Raw genomic sequence first — 25,488 nt, 5'->3', positions numbered from 1 at the left:
TCTACACGCTGTCCCTTAAACCCGCCAAATTCAAACGTACATTCCTCTTCTTTCTTCGCCTGCATATTCGAAAACAGAACTTTGCGGCGTTATTATCAATTAAATACGTAATTATTAAATATGCAGAATTTGATTCTTAATAATGGTACTCGAACCTAAAGCGTATCTTTTCGAAATTTATTATGAAAGCGAAACAAATAATATCGATCGCGTGGAATTCTTCCTGCGCTATCGAAACCCGCCAAATTCAAACGAACCTTTCAGCTTTCACCATTTGCCGATGGAAAAGTAATATTTTTTAATAATATAGTTACACAAGACGTAAAACAGTATTGGATATAAATATAATTGTAGCATGTTAGGATTTGTACATTGTACTTTAAATATTTGATACATCAACGAAGTTATATAAATATTTATAAGATTTGCAATGTTCACAATCTTTGGTTATGATTGTATCGTTAAATTATAAATACAAAATATACAGAATTTGGTGCCTAGCATTATCGTTCGAAGCAAATTGTTTTGAAATTATAAAACAACAGTTTGAGAGGATACTTTTTAACGCTTTGAGCGTTCAATATTTGAACGAATAGTGAAATATTATAAAAATAATATATATATTTAATAGGTAGAACATTTCTATTTGAACACAAATATACAATTTTAGTCAACGTTCAAAGCGTTAATAGTTCATCGAATAAACTTATCGCTGTATAATAAACACTTTAAGCGGTAGAATTTGTCAACATTTTCCGTTACCAGTGTTTGCGCATCGTTTAAGTCGCAGTAAAGTTTCGATGGTTTGTTAGGAAAAAAAAGTTTTCAACAATCATCTAGAAATTATTACTTCAACACGTGCCATACAGTGACGAGTTTTCTAGGATTTTGAAGTACGGAGAACCAGTGCAGTCTTTCCGTTGATCCTCTGACTCCTTTTCCGAGTGCAACTTTACCGATATGAACATCTTTTGATTTGTAACTCATCGTTACAGAATCCTCGCTGTCGCTTTGCTGATCCGTGATGTTTGCAGGGATCTCAACAGGTACAGTCTACGATATTTAATAATTACTTTAATAAATATTAATTTTAAAGAATGCTGTAATTGGAAATCATTCTTATATACTTTGCTACACAGCACTACGAGGAATTGCACGATATCCAGTTGATTGTAAGACACGTCAAACGTCAGGGTTTCGTTGAATTCTGGCTGCAAATTGGCGCGAACGAATTTCGTTTTTTTCTTTTTTATTCGCTGCCCTGTCCTTCCGTTTAACATCAATATCTTCACATAAGGATCTAAAAATAATATACCACCGATAGAAAATTAATCCAAACGCAGCTGTTGCCGACAGGAACTGTTTCAATGAATTACGTGTAGCGCTTACTAAAGTTGCTTAAACTCGACACCGCTGGCGCGAACTTGACGTCACGCACCTTCATTACGTTTATTGTCAGTCTCTGGGCTGTGGGTAAGTAACTCACGCCTAATAAAATATTTCCGAATTCCTGGAAAATCAGTCGAATCTTGTATCTGGTGTTTCCGATATAAAAGAAAGGCAAAAGTTTTGTCGAAATTTGATGACAGTACCAAATTGGACGGCTTCATTCTGAAGTTGAACATATGGATCTCCGGACTCTGTAAAACATGCTTCATCTCCTTCATGGACACTTTGAACGAGCATAACTCCGTATCGTTGGCATATTTATCGTGGTCGTACGCCGCGAAATCAAGGATCCATTCCTACGAGAAAGGACGATCGAATTAAGCACGGTAAATTACGCGATTTCTCGCTAATACAGCGAGATGGAATCTTTTAAATCCACCTTGATTGCGCTGCATACAAAAAGCAATATTGAAATCTATTTTTATCTGTTCCTAGTATTTTCAAGGATCATGAAGCGCTCTATAACGCGTTTACCGTGAAGATCGCTTCGAATTAAAAAATCTAATTTTCTGTAACTATATCGGTGACCTGTTTTATACATGTAGGAATAAAAATTCAAAGAGGCAGTAAAAAATCAAGCATATTAATTTTACAACATTCTAAGTACTTATTTCTCTCGCGAAATTACGAAACATACAGTCTCTCTTACGCAAAACAAATTTACATTGCATATGTGCTACGCGCTAGAATTGTACGATCCTTCATTTTATAATGCGAAGTGTCGGACGGAATTATATTAATTTTGACTCGAGCGTAAACTTAAACACGGTATACTTTTCGTAACGTTACGAGCGTACTTTATCGCGGTTGCGCTCCAACTAACGAGTGACGCGTTTCTCAACCTTGAATTAAACAAAACTCTTTATACCGCGTGGACTATGTAGATAAAAAAAACTGTGTCTACCTTAATTTCGTGCGTTTTCACGTTAGCCACGACGAACGTCTCTTTGAAGATAGGGTTGGCCGTGTGTCTGACGCTCCTCGTCCGAAAGCTATGCAACTTCTGCCGTTTCCGGTGACTCCAAGATTGCTTCACGATGTTGAGGGCCACGTATGGCTCCAGGGTGCAATTGTATTGCTTGGGAGGAAGACCAGACAGAGCCTGTACAATACCAAATAAATAGATTTACGTAGAAGCATAACGAGCGTCATTGTTATTTACGCAACTGTGCTTGCTTGCTTCAAAGTAACACACGTTCTCTTTACCTATACGTGTATAGTTGCTCACGAAACTCTTCGTAAATCCCGTAAAAAGGTTGCTGAAATTAAATAATATCTTTGTGCAACGACATACATATTTATGTATCTACACTTTAGCGGTTAAACTTTCCTAGCAAGAATTAAAAGAGACGCAAAAAGGAAGAGAATCTTCCTACGTTTTTGCTATGCTTCCTACGATTTTCGTTAGGGAAACTTAGCTGGAAAAAGTCGGTACACAAAGTTATCGTTTACGTCGATCAAGTTAGGAACCCTTTTATAGGGTATACGAAGATTTTCACGAGTGACTGTACTTACTTGATCCGTCATTGTAACAGATGCAAAGCCATTGTTAGCTTATGTAATATAGAATTATGTAATTTTTGTAGAATAATCGGTAGGTCTGGGTTCTGTGTATAACATGTTCTTCTAAAGGTATACGAAGACGGACCTTTGTTCGTCGAAAGAGATTTTATTCCTTAGAAATTTATAACTCGATTTCTATTCTGGTCATTATGCAGACACAAAAGGAAAAAAGATTGAAAGGAAATTGTTTAGTACCTCGATACCGATAACGAACTTCCCGGTAACAGTCTCGTCGCAGGGTGGTAGGAATTGCAAGCTTATCGTCAATTCTGTCGGGAATTCGCTTTGCGTCTTCTCCGTCTTCTGTTTATCTTTTTGTACCAAGTTCTAGAAAGATATTTAACGTACTTGAAATATGCGCTCCGCTATCGTTTTACGAAATTCTATTAACAATTGTATTAATGACAAGAATGTGTCAGTGTTAATAACAGAAATTACCAGAGTAGACGAAGAGTCGGTGCAACCGAGTCGAGCATTGCTGGTACTCCAGAAGTTGCCTCCGGTCACGGAGACGTTTTCGTTCGTCGTACCTGTGTAAGTTTTGAAAAACTTGCTGTAGCAAATGTTCCTGTTCGCGTCGAAAATTGTACGATGTAGGAGAATCGAAATCGTCCGGAGTACTTAATTTTTACATTTCTATGCGACGCGAAGTAACGAGCAAATAGGTTGCAGAAATAATTGCACGTTACCGTTGCTCCCGTCTTCGTAGAGGCTACCCAATCTCCATGACCTGTAGCTGACATCGTTCAACTTCACGTTTTCATTCTCTTTGCTCTTGACACGCAACGGCACACTTTTTGCTTCTCTCTCTGCAACCAATTATTCGTACCTTTGGTTATGTAATTTTGTAAACAACCGCTACGAAGATTCGCGTTGCTCATTATCACGTTCGTCGCATTTAACCTGCAGTTTATAGCCAGTGTTTGAAATTAGGTCACAGAATTGTACTCTGTCCCACATATCTTTTTAAGGCAGCGATAATTTTAATGTCGAAATTTTTTCGATTTTGACGTTAATACAACGATACGATTAAAAAATGTAGACGACATCGAGTCTTAAACGTAACCGAATACTTCGTTCCTATGATGATTAAATTATATTTTTGTAAAATTATCAGATTCGTAATCGATTAGGAGCATATGTATATTATCGATATGCAGTTTATTTATAGTGGAAATATAATTGATGCAATACGGAATAAAGTATTCCGCTATTCCTATGAAAGGAAGGAAGCTTAAAATTCCTGCATCGTGAATCGTGCACATACGTGGCCAGGTACATTACGCTATTGTTCGCGGAGTTATATCCGTGCACACACGCATAAGACGTTTTCTTCGTTTCCTACACGATGTTATGTAATTACGTATGTCATCCTGCAAACGAACTGTACAACAACTTTTCCGATAAAATCATCGTGGTAACGCCCATCTTCTCTGCACAAAAGGATCTTGCAAATCCTCTTTAGATTGTGAGTAAAATCGGTAAATATTCCACGACTATATTCTGCAGTCTTCGAGCTAATTTAAGAACGTTTAGACGGTAGTAATTGCTATGCTTTCGTTAATTGGGAAAACGACAGATCGTCAGAAAAAATAACATTCTCCGCGCGTATATTTAGAAACTAATTCTACGCATTGTGACTCGACGCTAATCATCTCGATTAGTAGTCGATACGTCTACGATCGTTCTTGCGAACACGTTTACTGCTATAATAGTGGAATCGCTGCGAACAAATTGCTACCAAATGAAGGAAAGTTTAATACTCTTTAATTTTCCTCGTTACGATCTTCTATATAACGATTTTTTATTCGACAATGTCAGGAATACTCTTATAAAATACATTACGAAAAGAACATGTCAATTGCAACCTTTTATTGCACATAGCTTCTTAACTTCATTATCCATGCTATAAGTTACAAGAACCTAACGACTGCGGATAACGAAACGAAATAATAATTGTACAAATAAATAAATGAATAAATAACGCGAAAACCACAGGATAATACGTCTAATCTCATGTATATAATTTTCAAAGGAGCACAGTTGTTTCATTATGCCAGTGAACGCGGTAAAAGTTAATTTTCGGCACCGACAGCGAGATGATTAATCATTTCGAGTATACATATATAACCACAGCATGTAATTAACACGCTAGCTGGTTCGGTGATAACCCATTATGTGTATTGGAAACACGTGTTTAACTAGACCACATTAACTCGTGCTTTTCATTCCATATTGATATTTATTTCATTTCGTTGCCTCCGTCTATCGCAGGTTACTTATTGCGAGCATAATACGCTACTTTAAAATTCACGACTTTTCGTAGAAATGAAAAATTGGGGAAAAAAACAAAGTTTTAGAATTTAGTTGTTAACCTAATAAATTTTCAAAAGTGGGTAATCGATAGAAATTCATATATGTAACTAGCTTAAGATACGAAGTCGCATTGTATAAGTAAAATGCATTCCGAAGAATTTAATTCTTCCTCGTTATACCATGATTACTGGGAAAGCTTGTACAGAGGAAACAATTGTCCGTCGCAAATTTAGGTAGAAATAAAAGATGGGGCTTACTTCGTTTCCTGATGCATTCGTAGCCAAGACATCCTGGTGTTAGAAAGCAAGCGATCAAGAGCAAGGCGACGACGACGACGAACGCAGCCAATACGATAAGTACGATACGGCCCCATGGGCCAAAAATGTCATCGTACACCATTCACTGCAAATGTATGGATCAAGGTTACCATTGTTCAAACGATTCCGCTGAATCGCTAGGAGAATGACCGACGATTCGTCATAGTCTTCCAGTTCTTAACACGTTCAATGCCACAGTGGCAACAGCCATATATGCATGGCATACCATAACAACGATTATCGAGGGAATTAGACAATGATTTTACGTTTCTAATTACGAGGCTAATATTTCTAATATCAGGAACTCTCCTTACTGGAATTATCGGCGATCCTTGTGGCAGTCAACGTGTTAAGCCATATTTTAACACTTTTCAGGATCCTACAAATTTTGAAACTATGCACGTTTCACCGAGTGCTGGTATAATTACATGAAAATTTATGTAATCTTTCATTATCTTATCAAGTTTCAAAAACGTTGGGAAGCACATTTGTTATGTTACCCGTTCGATAAAACTGTGCTTAAAAGGAATGTCCTCGTAAAGGCAACTATTCGGAAAGAGGGTTGAAACGTGTGCGTTATCGAGTAAAATAAATGAATTTTTATTGTTTCCGTTTCCGATCTAATTACGCAACGCCTCTTGAAAATTAGAGAAACCTAATCGAATCATTGAAAATCTTTCCCTTTATTTTGCACTAAAACGATAAGTACTTTTATTTGTTCACTTCTGAAACGCGTGTTCGATATTTCTATCGCTAACGATCTTCGTTTACTGGAATATTTTCAGTATTGTTGAAAGTGCTGTTTGACACATGGACAGCAAGAAAATTACTCGTGTCCACTCGTGTCCCGTAACATCTGTCGTGCAGTCGATGCATGCACGAAAAAATAAGCCACGTTAATGCGCGCAGAAAACACTTGTGCTTTTCGCGCTCGTTTCTATCCGCTTAGCAAAAAGCGGCCGGGACGCGCGGACAAAATATCAACGTTCCGAATGAAACCTGCTTCGATTCCACGTTGGCTTTTTACCGGTTGCTACGTTGAGGCATTTTTCGATCAGCGTCCGCACAAAACACCTGTTACAGGAAACTTACGGTTCGCGGCAGAAAAATAGCATATGGACGATTTCGAACGAATTTACGTTTATCTCGAGTCATTGTTTAATTAGAGTGTACGCGAGAAAAAATTCTCTTCCTGGACAAGCGTGGATATAAAAGGCGGAAACGGTCGTTTCGTTGTCACTTGCTCTTCCCTTACGCGCGCGGACGTTCCAACTCCGAATCTCTTCGCATTCCGTATATTTCGATTTCCTCCACGACCGTTTTCTTCATGCCGATATTTTTTGATAGCTAGTTCCATTTTATCGATTTATTTCTCCGTGATTTTCGTTCTACCGATTTCTTATGTTTCTATGTAGATTCCCTGAATATTAATTTCCTTTGCCTCGACTTCCTGCAGACCAATCTCCGTTTTACCGATTTCCTTCGCGCCAATTCTCACAGGACACCGATTTCTATCGCGACGATTTCCTTCGCCAAAGTTCTCTGTATATCAAGTTTCGTTGCGACGATCCCTCGCATGCCAATTCCGTTCGTTCCAATCTCTTTCGCATTACATTCGTTTCCATCGCATCGATTTTCTTCGTACCTAGTATCTTCGTACCGATTTCTGTCGCAACAATTTGTCTTCCTACCAATTTCATTCGCGACAATCTTCTTTGCACCGAGTTTCTTCACAACGATCTTCTGTACACTGAGTTTCTTTCCGATCGACTAACTCAACGGCAACAAACAAGACCGATTCAACGAATGATCGCGCGACGTCGAAGAACGATACTCACTCGACCAAGAAAGCGTCCCATGACGCGTATTAAGGCTGACGAGGAACCAGCTGACATTCAGGATTGATGATAAACGCGGTGACAAATCGAGCCAAAAGGACGATTGATCGGCGCGCGTCCTTCGCGGCTGAAAGCAGCGAGTCGGCGCACGATCGTCGACTCTCCGTTAACGACAAACTCACGACAAACGGCTGCATAGAACGAAGAACGAGCAACGTGCTATCTGTTTGCCCCTCTCCAGCTTCGACCATTCCGCCTGTTCCGCCGCCGCCACTGCCACCGCCGCCACCGCCGCCAAGCCGATACGACTAGCGACTTAATGCATTCTAAACGTCGATTATCCCATGCAACAGGAGGATACTTCTCGAGCAATAACGGCTCACACCGCCTTTCAGAAACCGACAACTTCTTCATCGATTATGAGACTCCATCTCTGTATCGGTGCTTCGCAACCTTATTGTAATTGCGAATCGCTAAAACCAGCCAAAAACAGTCGTATAATTATAATATAAACGTTTCGCTCCATTCCGATCGGTTGAAACAAAACTTCGACTGTAGTTTCATCGAGTGTAGAATGTTTTGTTTAAAAAAAAATATCGTATACTTACTTAGTTACATTACCGTTATACGATAGTTGTGTTGTAAATTTTAGACTCACGGTCAGTTTACAGTCCTGGAGGTGGTACCTTCTCGCGACTATACTTTTTATTTCAAAGATATTCTTTAAGTTATCGTAGTTGTTTAAATAAATGTGATTGTGATAGTTACCGCTTCGCAACGTGCAAACCGTAGTGATATAAAAAGATCAGAAGGAAAGCTAAGTATTCAACATAGAAATTTGATACTTTCCCTCAAAGTTACCCATGTGCATAGAGAGCTAATCTTTCATGTATGAAAAGCATATATAGGATGTTCCAAAGCGAATGAATTTCTTTTCCCATAGTCATCATAATTTGCAAACACGGTTTTAATACGTGTGGAATATGAAACGCGATATATGTAATAATTTGGAATGAATTTTTCACGACTAACCCATTGAACAAATTCTAAGAACTATTCGAAATGAAAAGCTTGCTAGCGTACTGCGTAACTAGTTAGTTTTTAAGAGCATTTGAAAACACATTATCGTGTAACATTGTACGCAGACAAACCCGAAGTTTGATGCGTGCACGTGAACGAGGAAACTGTGGGTTACAAGCGATAACACCTGCCTTATCACGCGCTGTGTTCATGAATTATCAACAACACGGTTGAGACACCGTTCATAGGCATCACAATTGTCTGTATTTTTCATTGTAATTACGTTATGCGTTATATTCTGTACATAACCTACATCGTACAATTTTACAATAAAACGTTAGTATTAAGAAATTCCTACTTTGCTTACTTCGAAACTTTTGTACCTTTACGACTCACGGTTCCACTCGCGCCGAAGTGGAAACTAATAACTTCGAAATTGCACAGATATCAACGATCCGAGCGGAAAGTCGACGACGCGCTTATACCTACCTATGCACTTTTGCCTATCGACCTAGTTACGGTCCAAATTCTGAAATCAAGTAATACTTTGACGCTTCTATAGTTTCGCTTTAAAAAAAATGTATCTTTAGACTCGACTCGAGAACGTAGTATCGACAAATTTACGTAACGTAGTTGCACAATGTGTCAGGAGATCGGTATATTTCGTTCAAAAATAGTGAAATGGAGACCCGTATGCGTAGTCTCGCAACGCTCCTATACCTATACCAGGGATTCTTTTACCGTGACTTTCACGGTGGAACAAGAAGGAACTGTTAACCATTAGCGTGCGTGAGAATAGATAGCATCTTGGACACCTAATGACGTAACATTTTCATGGTAATTTAATGATCGTGTATGCGTTAAGAGAGTCAAAATTCTTTTTAAGAGGGAACCCCGTTTCTTTCGAAAATACCCTCGGCGAGACAAAACTAAAAGCTTTATTATACGCGCATTATAATAGAACTCGGACTCGCTAAACTATTCCAGACACGCAATGTTATTTTACGAGTGCTTAAAATTTCATTACTTTAAGCTGTTTAGGAAAGTTTCTATTAGGTGGAAATTCGTGAAAGTTATTATTAAAAGTAAGTTACAACGTGTTATCTGATAGGTACCACTTATAATGGAATTATAGAACTCTTGCAGTGTTCGTATTCTTTATAATTTCGGAAAAGATCACGTACCGCGTAAATGTACGATCATCTGTTTAGTAGTAGTAGACGCTTAAGTATTGCCTGCGGGCAACTTCTCCATATTTCATTCTGAGCTCGCAACTCTGCGATCATCATTTGTTTGAGTCAATTTAGAATAAGACAAGTGCATACACAGGTGCAGCAATTGACTCGTTACTTGGCATGAAAATAATACTGATTACCAGCGCAATTTCACTTTTGCTGTTCAATCGAGCAGGCACGTAATTTCCCCTCGTTTCCGGGTGGCTCTTCCAGTGATCCTAATCGTTTCATGGCCACTTAACTTTCCTTTATTTTCCTGATAATTTTTATTTATGATACATATTCTTAAATATTTTGAACGATGCAGAAATCACTGCTGTGCGTACAACGTTTTGCGTAATTTCACGCAACGCGAAACATCTGTTCAAGGTCTTTCCAAGCAGCGAGTACTATGAACTTTCCCTGATGCTTACACCGGCATTGTTTTAACCTTCGTCTTCCAGAAAGATAAGAAACTTCAAAGAATATCTTTTTCGTTATTTTACTACAGCAAGTCGTACGGATATATCCAGACATTGATTTCTAAAGAAACATTACGAATAACAAAAAAAAGTCTTTCACGAATCAAAAGTTCGTACATACTTTATCAATTATATTTTTCATAGGGGTTAATGTATCAGCGAAAATGAGAAAAGCGAGGCATTTTTCGTCCGAAAAGAAAATTGCGGGAAAAGAAGGCGGAAGCGGAGGTTAGCCGAAATTGGCGCGTACGAAAGGAGGAGGAGAAGTCGAGAAGGAAATGGAGAGAGAGTTCATCCCCGATCAAGTGGCGGTCGTTCGGACTCGGTGACCTCGATCCCCGATCCAACGTCTCCTTTCACTTGGAGAAGTTCTTTCGGCAGCTCTTTCTCGCACCGTCTTACCGTAGTCGTAGTTGTCGAGTAACGCGGTTGCATTCTATCGCGGAACGGCCTCAGTCCGCTTCGAATAGGCCGGCTCGACGCCGCCTTACCTGCCAGACTGCTCAGCCGTTTAGATTTCACTTTCATGTAACTACAACAAACCGTGCGCGTGTTGTGTCTAATCAAACAACGGATTCGCTCGTTTATCGAAACTGGGACTACGCGACAGAAAAAATATCGGTGAGTAACTCGATTAATTCGACCGAATATTATCAATTATTCCACCGGATATTAAACGAATATCGACTAAGGGAATATTTGGAACGTTCTATTACACAGCGTATTCCTATTGAATGCATACTTATTTTTGACTTATTATTTAAATTCGAAACTTTCATTTTTAACGATATTCGAAACGATTCGAAATATTGAAGCGGAGTTGCTAAGTATGCTCCGATATCTTTAATACTACCTTCTACTTTCTCGTTCGAGCAATACGAAATTAATTACTATTGACTTGTAAATTTTAGTAAAACTATCTTGCATTGACTAATGAAAACATTAAAAATGAAGGTTGTCAGAAGAAACGAATAATACCGATCCGTCTCGATAACTGTCCAACTATCTAATATGCATGCGGCACGTTGCCATATGAAAATGAAAGCTGAAAAATGAAACGAGTAAAGATTTAATTATGTACCCAACTTGTGCTACGCGTCCAAAGAACAATTTTAACCGCAGCAAATTCGCCAGAAGGGAACCATGCGACAATTGCACAGTTGAGCGAAGAAGAAAACGTAGTCAAGATCTCTTTGACGAAAAGATGTCGAGCACGAAGGTCGTCCTATTGAAACTGTGCATCTTACTGCTTCTTTATGACCGTAAGTAATATTTTACAGACACGCGCGCGCGCAAGGTTCAACCTTCGCCTAGTTTTGATGTTGCAACGATCCATGATCATAGTTCAATCGGACATCTAACAGAAGCGATTTCCATGTAAAATCAATTGCTTACATAAGAATAGCTTAAAAAATTCCCCTTTTTGCACCGATGGTAGGTTTCAAGCGCTATGCTGTCCCCATTCAATTTGTTTCCTTCAAGTTCAACCTTAAAACTGAACATAAAATTGAAAAAAGTTAACGAATGAAAACGAATAACTTTATCTTCGTTTTGGGTCTCAGTCGTCATATAGGTGACTAGTCGGTTGACAGAGAAAGTATTTATTCGTTGAGAAATAAATGAATGAACCTCAATCGTTTCAGATGCGACGAGTCTCATTATACCGGAAGAGCTGCCCACGATACTCTCGCTGATCTACTCGAATATTCCTCCGATCAAGAAAGGTAATACGATTGCGTCATGAAAAAGTGTCACGCTTTGAAAAAATCATGAAATATCGTGTGCGGTTGGTAACAAACGGTTCATCGCGTGTTACACGAAACCACTTTCACTGACGTACTCACTCTTCTCTTTAATCTTTGTTTTATTGCCGCGTTCGCTGCGACAGGTACCGATTCGAGGATCGGCGTTGGTTTCCGGTTAGGGCAACACGCGGATTTTCAGGTACTGCTGGAGCTGGGTCCGCAAACGGAAACCGATCCAATCGGCAACGCCGAATCAAAGAGACGCAGAGATGTAAGTATCTTTCTTTGTGTTCAAATAATTCAACATCGATAAGCTTATTTAATCGATGGAACATTATGATGTAAATAGGCGATGCTGAAGTCAGCGATGCGAGGAGAGCTTGGTCCTTTGGCTCAAGCAGTTGCAAAGTATCAAATGGAACGGAAATTGCAGAGAGAATTGGAACGATTGAAAAAGGTGGAGGAGAAGTTGAAAGAAGTGAACACTACCGAAAACAACGACAAGAAGGTTAAATTTCAATTTTAATTGATTCTTCATCTTTGTTACTTATGCTACGTTCCATCGGTCGGGATTTGAAAAGTGACAATGTTTTTCTCCAGAGTGCAGCTAACGAATGGTTAACCAAATGGAGCAAAGAAGCGATGAAATCGTCCGAAGACGAGGCATCGTTGGAAGACGTCGATGAAAATTTGTCACTGTCCGTGAAAAATCAAACTACGCTGAGGATAGGTCGACCCCCAAAATTGGACCACAGGAAAACCACCATCTCGGACTTAACGAAATTGTACAAAGTACAAAAGCATGAAAAAGCCGAGTGACATAACTTGTCGTCATTCCTTCGTCCTGTATATTATGTGGATACTACGAGCTAGTGCTTCGGTACTAAAATAAAACAGTTTAAAGCTAAGAATAACAATGTCAGAAAGTTTCTTTTCGAAAGAACTATCGAATAAGAACATTTAATGGAGCATGTGCTTAAAAAATATAGTTACGATCTACAGACGTTGAAACAAATCGTAGATATTCGTTTTATAGTTATTTATAGCTACGAAGAGTGAAAGTGATAGGATACAGAAGAAGCATAAATTGATTAACACCGTCTCTATGCCAAAAGACTTTACGTGTAATTGTCGATGGCAGGGAAAGCGTGTCAAACCAGTGAAAGCTGTCATTTTTCGCGCGAATAGTTGAAGGACGAAAAACGTTGACAAATAAAAATATTTTCGGTGTAGAAACTTTAATAAAATATCATAATTGCTAAATTTCTAATTGTTCGATAACAGAATATTATTAACATTTTGCACTGCGCACTAAAATATTGTAATTATTTGTTTTACAAAGTAACTGATTTTGTAAACTAACAATATCGAGTACTCTTATACTCGACTTTGCAACTTCTTTGTCCGCATTTTTCTTTTGTACCACTCAACCAATTCTCATCAAATTTTGCACGCGCATGCGTACGCACATCCAGATGGGCATAGAAAAAAAAATTTTAAATCGGACGTACCACGGAGGAATAGTCACCGAAAAAACTGATCCTCATTGACTTCAATGTAAAAAGTGAATTTGCTCGCGCTTGGAATTTTCGTTATTGGGAATACTGCAAAACACCCACCGTTTGATATTCGATACATACATTTTAAAAACACTATTTCCGGATAAATATACAGTTTTATACATATATCCCTGTTCAAAAAATATTCTTGGACATATCGAGACCAACTTGAACCATCCAGGTTTAAGGGGTGAAAAAATTTCACTCTGGGCTGAAATACACTCCTGGAAATTAACGGTCAATTTTGAACTTTGACCCCATGTACAGTAACAAACCGTTACAAATAGTGCAGTTATGAACTAAAAAATTGGCGTCCATCTAGCGGCGAAACGGGTGAACTAAACCTAAAAAATGAGGGTCCGAAAACGCATATAAGGAAAATAAAAAAATGAATATTTCGGCACTTTGGCGACGTAGTATGGTTCCTGAGGCATTTAGAAACAAATTTCTGTTAGGGTTTGGTGCGTTTTGATGCCTAATAAAGCCAGGAAATCAATTTTTGTCGAATTCGGTCCAAAACGGTACAGGTGGCGCCATCTGGCGGCGAGCGGCGGAACTACGAAAAACTAAAATTTCGATTTTCTCGAAAACTAGGGACTTTTCCGAAATTCTGAGATATACAAATTGTTCCTTGTCGCCTACGGAATCGAACTAATGTAATTATAGCCTGCTAGGACAATTATTAAGGAATATAGAAAAATAACCCATTTCATGGACTAAAAAATTGGCGTCCATCTAGCGGCGAAAGTTGGAACTACAAAAATAAAAAAATTCGATTTTCTCGAAAATTAGCGAAGTTTGAGTACTTCCGAGACTCAGAAAGTGTTACGTGGTCGCATTAGAAGCAAAATAAAGCAATAGAAGTTTCCTGAAAGCTTTAACAAAGAAAATAAAAAAAAGGGCATTTTATGGAGAAAATTTGTGGCGCCATCTAGCGGCGAAACTGCGAACTAAATTGAAAAAACGTATGTCCGAACACGCAGTAGAGGGGTCAAATAAGAATTAATTTTCTGGGCTTAATAGGCTAAGAAATGAATAACTTATTCAACAAAAATTGCTTTAAAATGTCTAAAGAAGCATACTACGTCGTCAAAATTGCGAAATATTACTTTATATGTTTTTCCTTAACGCGTGTTTGGACATACGTTTTTTCAATTTAGTTCGCAGTTTCGCCGCTAGATGGCGCCACAAATTTTCTCCATAAAATGCCCTTTTTTTTATTTTCTTTGTTAAAGCTTTCAGGAAACTTCTATTGCTTTATTTTGCTTCTAATGCGACCACGTAACACTTTTTGAGTCTCGGAAGTACTCAAAGTTCGCTAATTTTCGAGAAAATCGCATTTCTATATTTTTGTAGTTCCAACTTTCGCCGCTAGATGGACGCCAATTTTTTAGTCCATGAAATGGGTTATTTTTCTATTTTCCTTAATAATTGTCCTAGCAGGCTATAATTACATTCGTTCGATTCCGTAGGCGACAAGAAACAATTTGTATATCTCAAAATTTCGGAAAAGTCCCTAGTTTTCGAGAAAATCGAAATTTTAGTTTTTCGTAGTTCCGCCGCTCACCGCTAGATGGCGCCACCTGTACCGTTTTCGACCGAATTCGACAAAAATTGATTTCCTGGCTTTATTAGGCATCAAAACGCATCAAACCCTAATAGAAATTTGTTTCTAAATGCCTCGGGAACCATACTACGTCGCCAAAGTGCCGAAATATTGCACTTTGCATTCGCGATAGAATTGATATAGGCGGCTTATATACGTATCGCAATGCTGACACAAAATAATGAATTACTCGTTATCCGAACATTATTTATGAACTTTTATGATCGAACCATGTAAATAATACATTGCAGACCATTCTTCAATCATAAAAGTGCAGAAAATATATCCACAAAATGTGTAATTAATTATTCAAACTGTCCTCGTATATACCGTTTGTCACCGTGGCTAGCCTTAGGTTATTAATTAATAACTAATTATTTACAATAAAAATGTGAACATATGTGATATGAGAAAGTAACTAGGGAATCACTGAACATTCTTTAATCATAAAAGTTCATAGATTGTGCTCAGAAAGTGAGTAATTAACGATTTTGCATACTCATTATCGTGTATACATTTATAGTTTATAAATATACGTTTAGCAATTTTACATAAACGCGCGTTTTGGAAATACTAATATTGGTGATGTATAGGATATGCCACTCGTGTGACTTTTGTTCGTGTCGCAGAATCTGAAATACCGACATAAAATCTCGATTTTGATAGCTATTTTACCACGCACTTAATATTTCATAACGGTGGCCGTAGGAACTACGTAAAAAGAAAAACGATCGTGGTTGGTCAAGTAGTAAACGCGAGTAGTCAACGCCACAGCGAAGTTACATACGGTTACAGTATACGGTACGACTAATAATGGTAGGACCATATATTACATATATTGCGGAAATCTGGTATTTGGTGATAGAAAAAGTGTATCCGTCAGCGATGTGGCACTTTGTACCGCTCTTATATTCTAATTTAAATGTGCGAATAAAAGCGATACAAACTGGTGTTGAATAAAACAAATGCGTTATCAATGTTATTTAAAGAAGTATTTTGTAATTATATGTACAAAGTATTACATAGAAATAGGGATTTTGAAAAAGCCCTGTTTCCCAATGATCTTTTTTGTAACATTATGCTTACAGTACTAAAAATAAAAAGATCTTCGGATAGATTATCGATTTTCATACAAGAAATCATTCGTCTGACATACGATACGCGTGTAGTTGACATATTGGAAATAATTTATTCTACCGAAGAAACGATTAGTTCGGCAACTTCTTGGTCCTGACATAGTACAGAAAGTTGCATCGTTACTTGACTATCTGATAACGCTAATCTTGCGCGAGCAAGAACTTCTTTTCCTCCTCTAAAAACGCCGCTAAGTAACAAAAGATGCCAAGTAGCCCCCGATTGTACTCGATTAGATCGCTCTACAGCCTCCAAGCCTAAAAATCCTGTCAAGCTTTGAATCGCGCCTTCCAAAGTAGTGACCGATGGTCCTAATACAAATGTTTCTTCCAATTTGGTGTATCCTTTTGTAACCGCTACTTCCCACGCAGTACCGAAATCTAATCCACCGCTTCCCATTCCTTGGATTTGATCTGCCAATGTCACCTCCAAATCTTCCAACTAAAAAATCAATTTATTTCAAAATACACATTATAGGAAAGTTCACTTTCGTTTCGCGTTTCAATGACAATCATTTTAACGAGAGAAATATGCACCATATATTCGTCGTTATATCCTAGTTCAACATCTGGAAAACCTGTTGCAGGATCGCAGTCACGAGCCATAAACCGTAAAGTGGTAGGAATAGTAGCAACGCTAGCATGAACATCTTCTGGATATTTTAATACTGTATAAGTTGTGCCTGGCTCATTGTATGGTAAACGTGGACATGGAACTTCGCACATGATTCTATAGCTAAAAGCACAAACAACAAAATACTGTTTTACGTAAGTTGCAATATTTTTAACAAAATAATTCACAGCGTGATTACCCTTTAGGTGGTTCAACCGCTACTCTCACGTCCTCGAGTAACTGGTCGGAAAGAGTGTTTACGCAATCGAATTGCAACACAAGAAGATCCGTAAATGTATGTTTCACGCATTTAACGTTATATTCCGTTTCTGATTCCGTCAATTCGAAGACTGGCGAAGATTTGAAGAACGATGAATCGCGTACAATCATAGACAAATGTGGTATCTGTGATATTTTCTCCATGAAACTTTCTTCTCGCGTTAAACGAGGTTGTTGCTTCACTGTAGCTTGTATTTCCACTTGTGTCGGTTCCTCTATCGTTTGAGCCGGTGGTATCTATAGAATTTCGATTGAAATTAGAACTAGGAATACTGGGATTCAAAGTTACGGAGATCCTGGGATCACTGCGGCAATAAATATTGAAATGCAAGGATATAACGATTCCCTTTACCTGTGAGATATCGAATGGTTCGTCCATTGGTGTCCGCATGTAATTTTTCAATGCTCTCTCTAAGCTAGGTACAGAGAGAAGAGGGGGTTGTACCAAAGGTAAAACAGTTGGATCATTTTGTTGTTGAAGTATAGTGCAATAGTAAGCTGCGCGATCGCGAACTTCATCGTCGGAATCTAATTGACAGCGCGATAAGAGAACCAACACATTTGGAAGTAATGGCGGGCAGGCTGCAGCGAAACGTGCCAAAGCGGTGACCGCTGCAGCGCGTACGCTGGCACTTTCCAGGATAACCCGATTATAAATGAACCGAATATATCTAGATGGTTGTTTCGAAGTTGGCCCCTCCTGGCCAAGTAAGTGAAGGATGCGAACCGCCAGGGAAATATGTTCGCAGTCTTCGATGAATTCGCAAAGATGGGCCAAGCCCGCTTCCTTGGCTTCGGCGTTTCCTTCCATAACGGCGATTATCGTATCCACGATCGCTGCTTTATATTCGAGCCCTCCTTCGTCTCTCAACATGGCTGAAAGAAAGTTCATCAGAACAGCATGTTTCCGAGGGAACTTCTGACACAGAGCCCTGTGAAATAATATAAAAAAATAAAAACAAATTTTTCCTATTGATACAAAAATTGTCCACAATATAATTTTACCTTATAGCTTGTACAACTACCACTTTGAATTCGTCCGAAATTTCTGATACAAAAGTAGCGATCTGTTTCATCAAACGATCCACCGAACTTTCTGCCCCGGTTTTCAAAAGGGTGGTAATTGCAAGCGTAGCAATTGACCTATTTGAATCTGTAATTAAGTTTTCTAAATCTAAATTGCATGCTGTAACTGCTGCTGGATGGGTCATGGCAACTTTGTTCAAGGTTCTAACGGCAGCAAACCTTAACACTGGCTTAGGAGACCCACAGAACAGCTGAAGGACACTAATGGCATCCTGTATTTTTGAAGTATCTCTTCCAAGACTGACTAAAGTGTATGCTGCTTCGTATACTACCATTTCTGAATTATGACGCAAACAAGCTGCGAAGAAACTTAATATCTCATCTTCTCCTCTGACAATGTCTGGCAACAATTTACGACCCATTCTGATTAACATACACGTGGCATAAGGACTTCTATGACTTGCTCTAACAAGTTTTCCAAATAATTTAACTACAGCATGTTTGTCTGATTTGCGTGCTTGATACAACACACCCAGAGCATGATATCGAACCATGACATTACTGGAAAACAATGCTTCTTGAGCTTCGTTTGCCCACCTACGTGCAACATCTCCAGATACATTGGTTAGGTGCAACGAAGAAACTAAAGCTGCGCTAGAAACAGCAGGAGAACGATCAACAATAGCTTGTTTCATGTAACGTTCGATAGCTGCCAACATCCCACCATCGGTAATAGTGCATAATGCTCTTATGGCAGCAGCTCTATATAAATCTTCTTTTCCAGTCATATCTTTTGTCAGACTAGATGTAACTATAATTACATCTTCTGCGACGGAACTTAGTTCCTTGATACCTAAATACACCAATCGTCTCAGTACAACATCTCTGGATTGAAATAATTTTGTCATAGCGAAGAACACGTCGGTAGCTTCCATTGTACCCAATTGTTCTCCTTGGTTTAAGAGGTACAATATTTTTGTAAGAATGTGCGCGCATTTTCTTGGATTAACTGGAGTGTCATTGAAGGTGCGAGCTTCCTGAAGAACCGTTGTCTTCTCCAGATTTTGGAATTGGTTTCCCCCACCTAAGGACATAAGAATCATGTGAACAATTATACACTACAATTTAGTTTCTGTGAATTACTTGTTCTAGTGGTGTATTTAAATTCATAGTTGCAAAAAGGGGAACTCAAGTTACGTGAAATAAAAGAATTCATTGAAGAAAATCTATCTTCTACGATGAACAATCGTCTAAACCTGTTTACAAGGAACTGTCATAATGATACACTCGATTCTTCTAATCTTGCTAAGAAACTCAAAGTTATGAGAATGGATCAATGTTTATTTATGATTACCATCTTCCTCCTCTTTTTTCTCGCGTTTAAAAGCATTCATTTTGTAAAACCACTACCGGGAAACTGGAAAAAAGGGGACACGTCAGCTCAGCTCCTTCGCATGGGAACCATTACAACGGACTCCGCCGTGTACAGTGGCAAAAACCTGAAACTGTACGAACACATTGAACATATCGTTGCAGTGAAAGTTGTTTATTATCTACTGCCGATAAAATATCTGTTCAAGATGGAACCACAGATCAATTTTCCACAAATTTCGCGGCTTGCGACACACCCACCTATTTATTTGTTTCACATTCCACGATAGATCATACTCAAATTGCATAACTTAGCCACTTTCAACAGGTTCCCCACTATCATTCGATTTCCACTTCATTGGTCATATACACGGTGGACAAAGTATATCGAATAAAATTTAAGAAAAAAATGTCCAATACCATTTTTAAATATGGTGCATATAAAGTTTCAATGTAGAGCCATAGTGAAGGCCACCGCAGAAAATTTCTAAATTTCTAATACTAGTAGGTCAACGTAAGGAATTAATGGGATTATTCTTTTACAGCATACAATTAAAACCAATGGAGTTATAAAAAACGTTCACAAATAATATTCGAATGAATTCGCAAATTACCATTTGATCACGTTTTCGTTTGTCATTATATACATGTAAATGCACGCATCTATTATTAGCTCTGTTTGAAAATAAAGTTGTTAAATTTCTGTTTTACCGACTAGGCATTTTACGATTTTACGATATAGGATTGTTTGGCTTCCTCTTAAAAATGGCTGCTGTACTGGATGAAGTCGGCAAATCTGCGGAAAAATTAGTAAACGAGGAAAGGGATGAAATTGTTGACGAAGAAGATGAAGCTGGTGCAGTAGAAGCATCGAAGAAGAAGAAGAAGAAGAAAAAGAAGAAGAAAGCCGGTGTGTTATTTAATGTGTATTATTGGGTGTATACTCGTTTACACAAGTTCACGAATTATCATGTGCTTCGTATATTCATTTTTTACAATTTTCGATCAAGAGTCTGTACTTTCATAATCTCATAGTTCATTTCGGTTTTTGTTGCTTAATTGTATCCATAAAATTATAAGTTCGTCAAATGAAATGAATTATAAGATATAACCATCAACGACGGAAGTCACTTTGTACCTGTTTTTGTAGACTTCCTGTTATCATTTACTTCACGTTCAAATTTTTTACAGGAGCTGGTGAAGCTAGCGCAGACGTTCCAGAAGGAGAAGTAGAGGAGGATAAAGCAAAAGAGGACAATACAGCAGGCGATGGTAATTTGATTAAAAAAAGAAAAAAGATTTAATTCATTTGCAATAGATGATATATTAGTGTTTCAAAGCTACGTTGACCATTTACACAGATGGCATACTAGTATGTTGAAATTGTAACAAATATCAGGAGGTATAAACAAATGTATAACAAAATTTAAGAAGAATCGTAAGACAAATAGTTAAAACTTAATGTAATAAAACTATTATATTTCTTGCATTTAAATTTTTATAACTTTGATATTAACAAAATGTTGAACTGTTAAACAGTTATCGTGTTCTTTTATTGTCTATGGTTCAAACATTTAACATCGTTTCACAGATGGTGGTACCGAAGCAGCAGAGAATGATGCGGATACAGAAGATGCCAAAAAGAAAAGGAAGAAACGTAAATCACGTGGCAAGGCTGGCGGTGTTAAACAGCAAACAGATCCACCATCCATTCCTGTATCAGAATTATTTCCTGATGGAAACTTTCCGGTAGGACAAATAATGGATCATCCTTCTGCAGCAGGAGTAGACGATAGAACAGCAAAGGAACGTTTTTCAAGCGAGGAAGCACGCGCTTTTGATAGAATGCATAATGATATATATAACGAGGCAAGACAGGCGGCTGAAGCTCATAGGCAAACAAGGAAATATATTATGAAATGGGTATGTTACAACTAAGAGGACAATACAAACAGATTTTATAACCATGTAATTTTTTCAGGTGAGATCAGGAATGACAATGATAGAGATTTGCAACGAATTGGAGAATACGGCTAGAAAATTGATAGGAGAAGATGGATTTAAAGCCGGGTTAGCATTTCCAACTGGCTGTTCTCGAAACCATTGCGCTGCTCACTATACACCAAATGCTGGTGATCCAACTGTCTTGGAATATGATGATGTTACCAAAATAGATTTTGGTACACACATAAACGGCCGGATTATCGACTGTGCATTTACATTGGCATTTAATCCGAAATACGATAAGCTTATTGAAGCAGTGCGAGATGCTACGAATACCGGAATTAAAGCAGCTGGAATAGATGTTCAACTTTGCGATGTTGGTGCTGCAATTCAAGAAGTTATGGAGTCATATGAAGTTGAATTGGATGGTAAAACTTATCAGGTATATTCACAACATCCGTATTGCGTAAATTTTTCTCTAGTTTCGTATTTCATATCATATTATTTTATCTGTTTGTAGAGTTGATTTAAAATATGTATTTTTACTTTGTAGGTGAAATCCATAAGAAATCTTAACGGCCATTCGATTGCTCCGTACCGTATTCATGCTGGAAAAACTGTACCAATAGTTAAGGGAGGTGAAGCTACCAGAATGGAGGAAAATGAATTTTACGCGATTGAGACTTTTGGATCCACCGGAAGAGGAATTGTACACGACGATCTAGATTGTTCTCATTACATGAAGAGCTTCGATGCCGGTTTTGTTCCGCTGAGATTACAAAGCAGTAAATCATTGCTTAACATGATCAACAAGCATTTCGGTAAATATTTATTTATCAAAAATTTCCATTTCTCATTTATTCACACGGACTTGCAGTAGGTCGAATCGCATATTTGGAGAATTTCTACGTTAAAACGTTGTATTTGTTGTGATTTTAGGTACTCTGGCTTTTTGTAAACGATGGTTGGATCGCGTTGGTTGTACAAAGTATCAGATGGCTTTGAAGGATCTGTGCGATAAAGGCGCGGTCGAAGCTTATCCACCTTTGGCCGATGTGAAAGGATGTTACACTGCTCAGTTTGAGCACACCCTTGTTCTACGTCCAACATGTAAAGAAGTAATTTCCCGTGGTGACGATTACTAAAATGTCTATTGTTTTGAATCCGTGTTACGTATACTCGTCGATACTTTTTGTCTGGGAATGTACAAGTTGGTCTGTGTAAAATCACATTAACGATAAATGTTACTAATTGATAACGCGATGTTTAATTATATCACCTAACAGTACTTTATTTTCATTGTTTTTCTTTGATCAGCACAAGTATCGTAACTATAATAATCGAAGTCAATTTCATTCAGAATTGTGTTCAATATTTTTTCTTCAATGAACTTATCATATTCCGTGGATGGGTGAAAGTGAAAGAAAAGAAAAAATATTTTCGATGTCGAATAAAATATATTTAATACTTTAATTGTTACCAATGAAAATTCAAGCTATTACGGTTGGTTTGCATTGATCAGAATCGAATGCACTTAATGTAGTAGTGCTAGAATTCAAAGTTACAAATAGTATCTCAGTTTGCTAATCATTTATCTCACTGTTTCATGTAATTGTACGTTATATGTATTACGTTAGGGAAACAATAGAATCGAGTGTACTTTATTAACCCTTCCATTGCGGATGGCGTACATAAATGTCAACGAATGTCATTTCTTTCAAGAACATCTACAGAGACTATTACAGAGGCGTTGACTTACGACGTTCCTACGAGTATATCGATTAAAACGGTATGACATAACAACACATGTTTTATTTTCTTCTTGAATCATGAACAATGGAATATAATAAATGCTGCTACATCAACCTATTTGAACTTGTATTTCCATTTAATCGCTACGAGTTTAATGGTCCCAGGGTACCCGAGTCTACCGATTTCATCTATTGTGATAAAATGATCTGCACTTGATATATTTAGGTCTAGTCTTTGTATAGAAATTCAGGCACGATGATAACCTTGGAGGACACTTATACATTTTATACATATTTTTTTATCTCTGGATCTCATTCTCTTATTTCTCTTCGTGGCTAATTATTAATTAAATATCGGTACTTGTCTCTACGTGAGAAAGTTCTATTATGTAACAAGATGTTGAACCGAGCCAATGATCAGATAGGCTACGTTTTCAAGGAAAGCGCTTCGTAAAGGCCTATTCGTCACGAGCTTCGATCAGAGATGCGGGAGATTCCGAACTTTCGAGGCTCGGGATCATTCGCGCACTTTTAGCTTTAACCGTTTGTCCTTTCTTGGGTAATCGAATGAAGTAACGAGAACGCGGTGCACCATAATCTCATATCAAATATTGTACACTCACGTAGGCACGATAGATGTTGGTCTAAGGATATCTATGGCCTTGATAAAACTTGTCAGCTTTCGTGACAATATTTAGAGCCGACGATTTCTAGAATTAGTATTTAAAAAGGCCATGTTCGAACGCACGCACGAATACAAATTTGCTCCCACGCGAATCGTGGATTACAACATTACAACTAAACTATCTAACAAGACTAATGTCATTTATATATAAAAACGAGTCGACGAATCGTCTAGCGTACACGTGTGACGACTTTGGAAGAGTAAGGCAATCGTCTACTTCGACACGAAAGACGCACGAGTTAGGTAGCGTATCATGTTTATCCCTTTCGCTATATTCTTTAATCGTTTGTCGTGTACGAGACAACGATCACTGCTCAGTGAATCGAAACAACGCTCTGGAGATGACAGGTTGAATCATTATAATTTGGCGGCTCTGATAATTAGTTCCCCTAATATAGAAAAACGTGTGATAGAAAATATAATTCCTATTAGCAGGGCACATCGAACAATCGAAATTAATTTTTTCTTCCAACTCTCTTATTTTATCATGCTGAAACTACTAAACATGGATGACACAGCATTTAAGGAGTTAACAATTATTAAATCATTTTGCATATCATATTTTGAACTGCGCAGAAATTAAATATGAAATTCTCACAAGCTTGAACCATATATAAGAGGATTAAGAATAACAAATGTACATTAGATAAGATTAAAAGACAAATATAATAGTATCACTTTCGTGCAGTACTTATCTTGTCATCTGCTTATTTATACGTAGATCGAATAATTCAGGCGATCACTGGTATTTATCATAAATATTCAAATTTAAGACCACCAAATTTATTCGTGACAAGTTCTTTTTATAGAGTGTAGACTCCTCTTTAATAAAAGTCATGTTTCAATCGAAAACAGAAGTCGAAGAGTGACTTGCGGAAGAATTAATTGGAATTATTCGATGTGCTCCGTACATGACTCATCTGTCAACGTATACATGTATACGTTCCTTAAAGCGAAAGAGTCAAGATACGCCTAGAACGAATGAAACCTATCGACAGATACGATTCGTTTTCTTCTTCCTACTTCCAATCGCGTTACTCGACAGATCACGCTACAACGTTTCCATCTACGGTTACGAGTTATTGTATAATCTTCTTTTGTTTCTAACGAGCTCTTGTCAGATTACGTATATATATGTACAGGATGAAGTAAGAAAACGCGATAAAGCTCCGCGTCGCGACGCAACGCTTCGATCGTTGCTCTCCCGCACGACGGCGTTACTCATCGCGTTTCACGATCGATCTTCTTCTCTGCGTCGTTTCTTTTTCTTTTTCTTCGCTTCTCCTTCGTTTGTACAATTCACTGAGAATCTGTGCGTGGTCTCAGCTTCGCTCTTGCCGTAGCCAACAGATTGCTCGGTGGCTCCGTGGTTGCTTGCGATTGCTCCAACTGAACAACGAAATTTTCATTTATTTATTTATAAGATCTATTATTACAACGATTAATAACGGCAGCTATTATAGACAAATACAGAGATATAGATGGAATCTTGATCTAAATTCAATATACGAATTTTCTTCGGAAAACTGGACACTCGCGTGGCAAATTGAGAGCCTTTTGACGGTCATGTTTGAAAT

General features: G+C 37.9%; 5 protein-coding genes across 9 annotated transcripts in view; 2 read left to right on the top strand and 3 right to left on the bottom strand.

Annotated features, from left to right (window-relative positions):
* Positions 1–322: 322 nt before the first annotated feature.
* Positions 323–7,700, bottom strand: Syt20 (synaptotagmin 20). Of its 4 annotated transcripts, none has more exons than XM_003700371.3 (10): positions 7,484–7,697; positions 5,586–5,730; positions 3,702–3,821; positions 3,451–3,542; positions 3,208–3,339; positions 2,354–2,551; positions 1,593–1,745; positions 1,390–1,510; positions 1,128–1,300; positions 323–1,053 (listed from the first exon to the last, which is right to left on the bottom strand). In XM_003700371.3, the coding sequence occupies exons 2-10, from the start codon at positions 5,725–5,727 to the stop codon at positions 847–849; spliced, it is 1,338 nt and encodes a 445-aa protein (XP_003700419.1). In that variant the 5' UTR covers positions 5,728–5,730; positions 7,484–7,697; the 3' UTR covers positions 323–846. The 4 variants fall into 4 exon arrangements, with proteins under 4 accessions (XP_003700419.1, XP_012154238.1, XP_012154240.1 ...); XM_012298848.2 differs by lacking the exon at positions 7,484–7,697 and adding an exon at positions 7,291–7,471; XM_012298850.2 differs by lacking the exon at positions 7,484–7,697 and adding an exon at positions 6,355–7,269.
* Positions 7,701–10,397: 2,697 nt separating this feature from the next.
* On the top strand, positions 10,398–13,207 carry snsl (snustorr snarlik). Of its 2 annotated transcripts, none has more exons than XM_003700449.3 (6): positions 10,398–10,820; positions 11,334–11,461; positions 11,843–11,923; positions 12,088–12,215; positions 12,294–12,452; positions 12,545–13,207. In XM_003700449.3, the coding sequence occupies exons 2-6, from the start codon at positions 11,404–11,406 to the stop codon at positions 12,761–12,763; spliced, it is 645 nt and encodes a 214-aa protein (XP_003700497.1). In that variant the 5' UTR covers positions 10,398–10,820; positions 11,334–11,403; the 3' UTR covers positions 12,764–13,207. The 2 variants fall into 2 exon arrangements, with proteins under 2 accessions (XP_003700497.1, XP_012154246.1); XM_012298856.2 differs by having other exon boundaries at positions 10,401–10,820; positions 11,322–11,461.
* A 2,879-nt stretch (positions 13,208–16,086) lies between these two features.
* On the bottom strand, positions 16,087–19,891 carry gammaCOP (coat protein (coatomer) gamma). Its single transcript, XM_076541245.1, has 7 exons — positions 19,793–19,891; positions 19,515–19,665; positions 18,140–19,244; positions 17,487–18,066; positions 17,055–17,371; positions 16,780–16,978; positions 16,087–16,684 (listed from the first exon to the last, which is right to left on the bottom strand). The coding sequence occupies exons 2-7, from the start codon at positions 19,552–19,554 to the stop codon at positions 16,298–16,300; spliced, it is 2,628 nt and encodes an 875-aa protein (XP_076397360.1). The 5' UTR covers positions 19,555–19,665; positions 19,793–19,891; the 3' UTR covers positions 16,087–16,297.
* A 382-nt stretch (positions 19,892–20,273) lies between these two features.
* und (methionyl aminopeptidase und) lies at positions 20,274–23,344 on the top strand. The gene is made up of 6 exons (XM_003700372.3): positions 20,274–20,441; positions 20,723–20,803; positions 21,123–21,454; positions 21,513–21,917; positions 22,029–22,296; positions 22,415–23,344. The coding sequence occupies exons 1-6, from the start codon at positions 20,297–20,299 to the stop codon at positions 22,618–22,620; spliced, it is 1,437 nt and encodes a 478-aa protein (XP_003700420.1). The 5' UTR covers positions 20,274–20,296; the 3' UTR covers positions 22,621–23,344.
* LOC100875591 (uncharacterized) overlaps positions 22,913–25,488 on the bottom strand; it is a 27,054-nt gene continuing 24,478 nt past the window's right edge. Inside the window, exon 6 of the mRNA XM_003700373.3 lies at positions 22,913–25,300. Coding sequence (XP_003700421.2) covers positions 25,211–25,300 — 90 coding nt within the window. The 3' untranslated portion in view covers positions 22,913–25,210. The remainder of the gene's footprint in view (positions 25,301–25,488) is intronic.

The sequence above is a fragment of the Megachile rotundata genome, chromosome 1, assembly GCF_050947335.1.
Source record: "Megachile rotundata isolate GNS110a chromosome 1, iyMegRotu1, whole genome shotgun sequence".
Classification (NCBI taxonomy): Eukaryota; Metazoa; Arthropoda; class Insecta; order Hymenoptera; family Megachilidae; genus Megachile; species Megachile rotundata.
The sequence above is the reverse complement of the archived record's forward strand: the minus strand, read 5'-3'. Positions and strand labels throughout refer to the sequence as shown.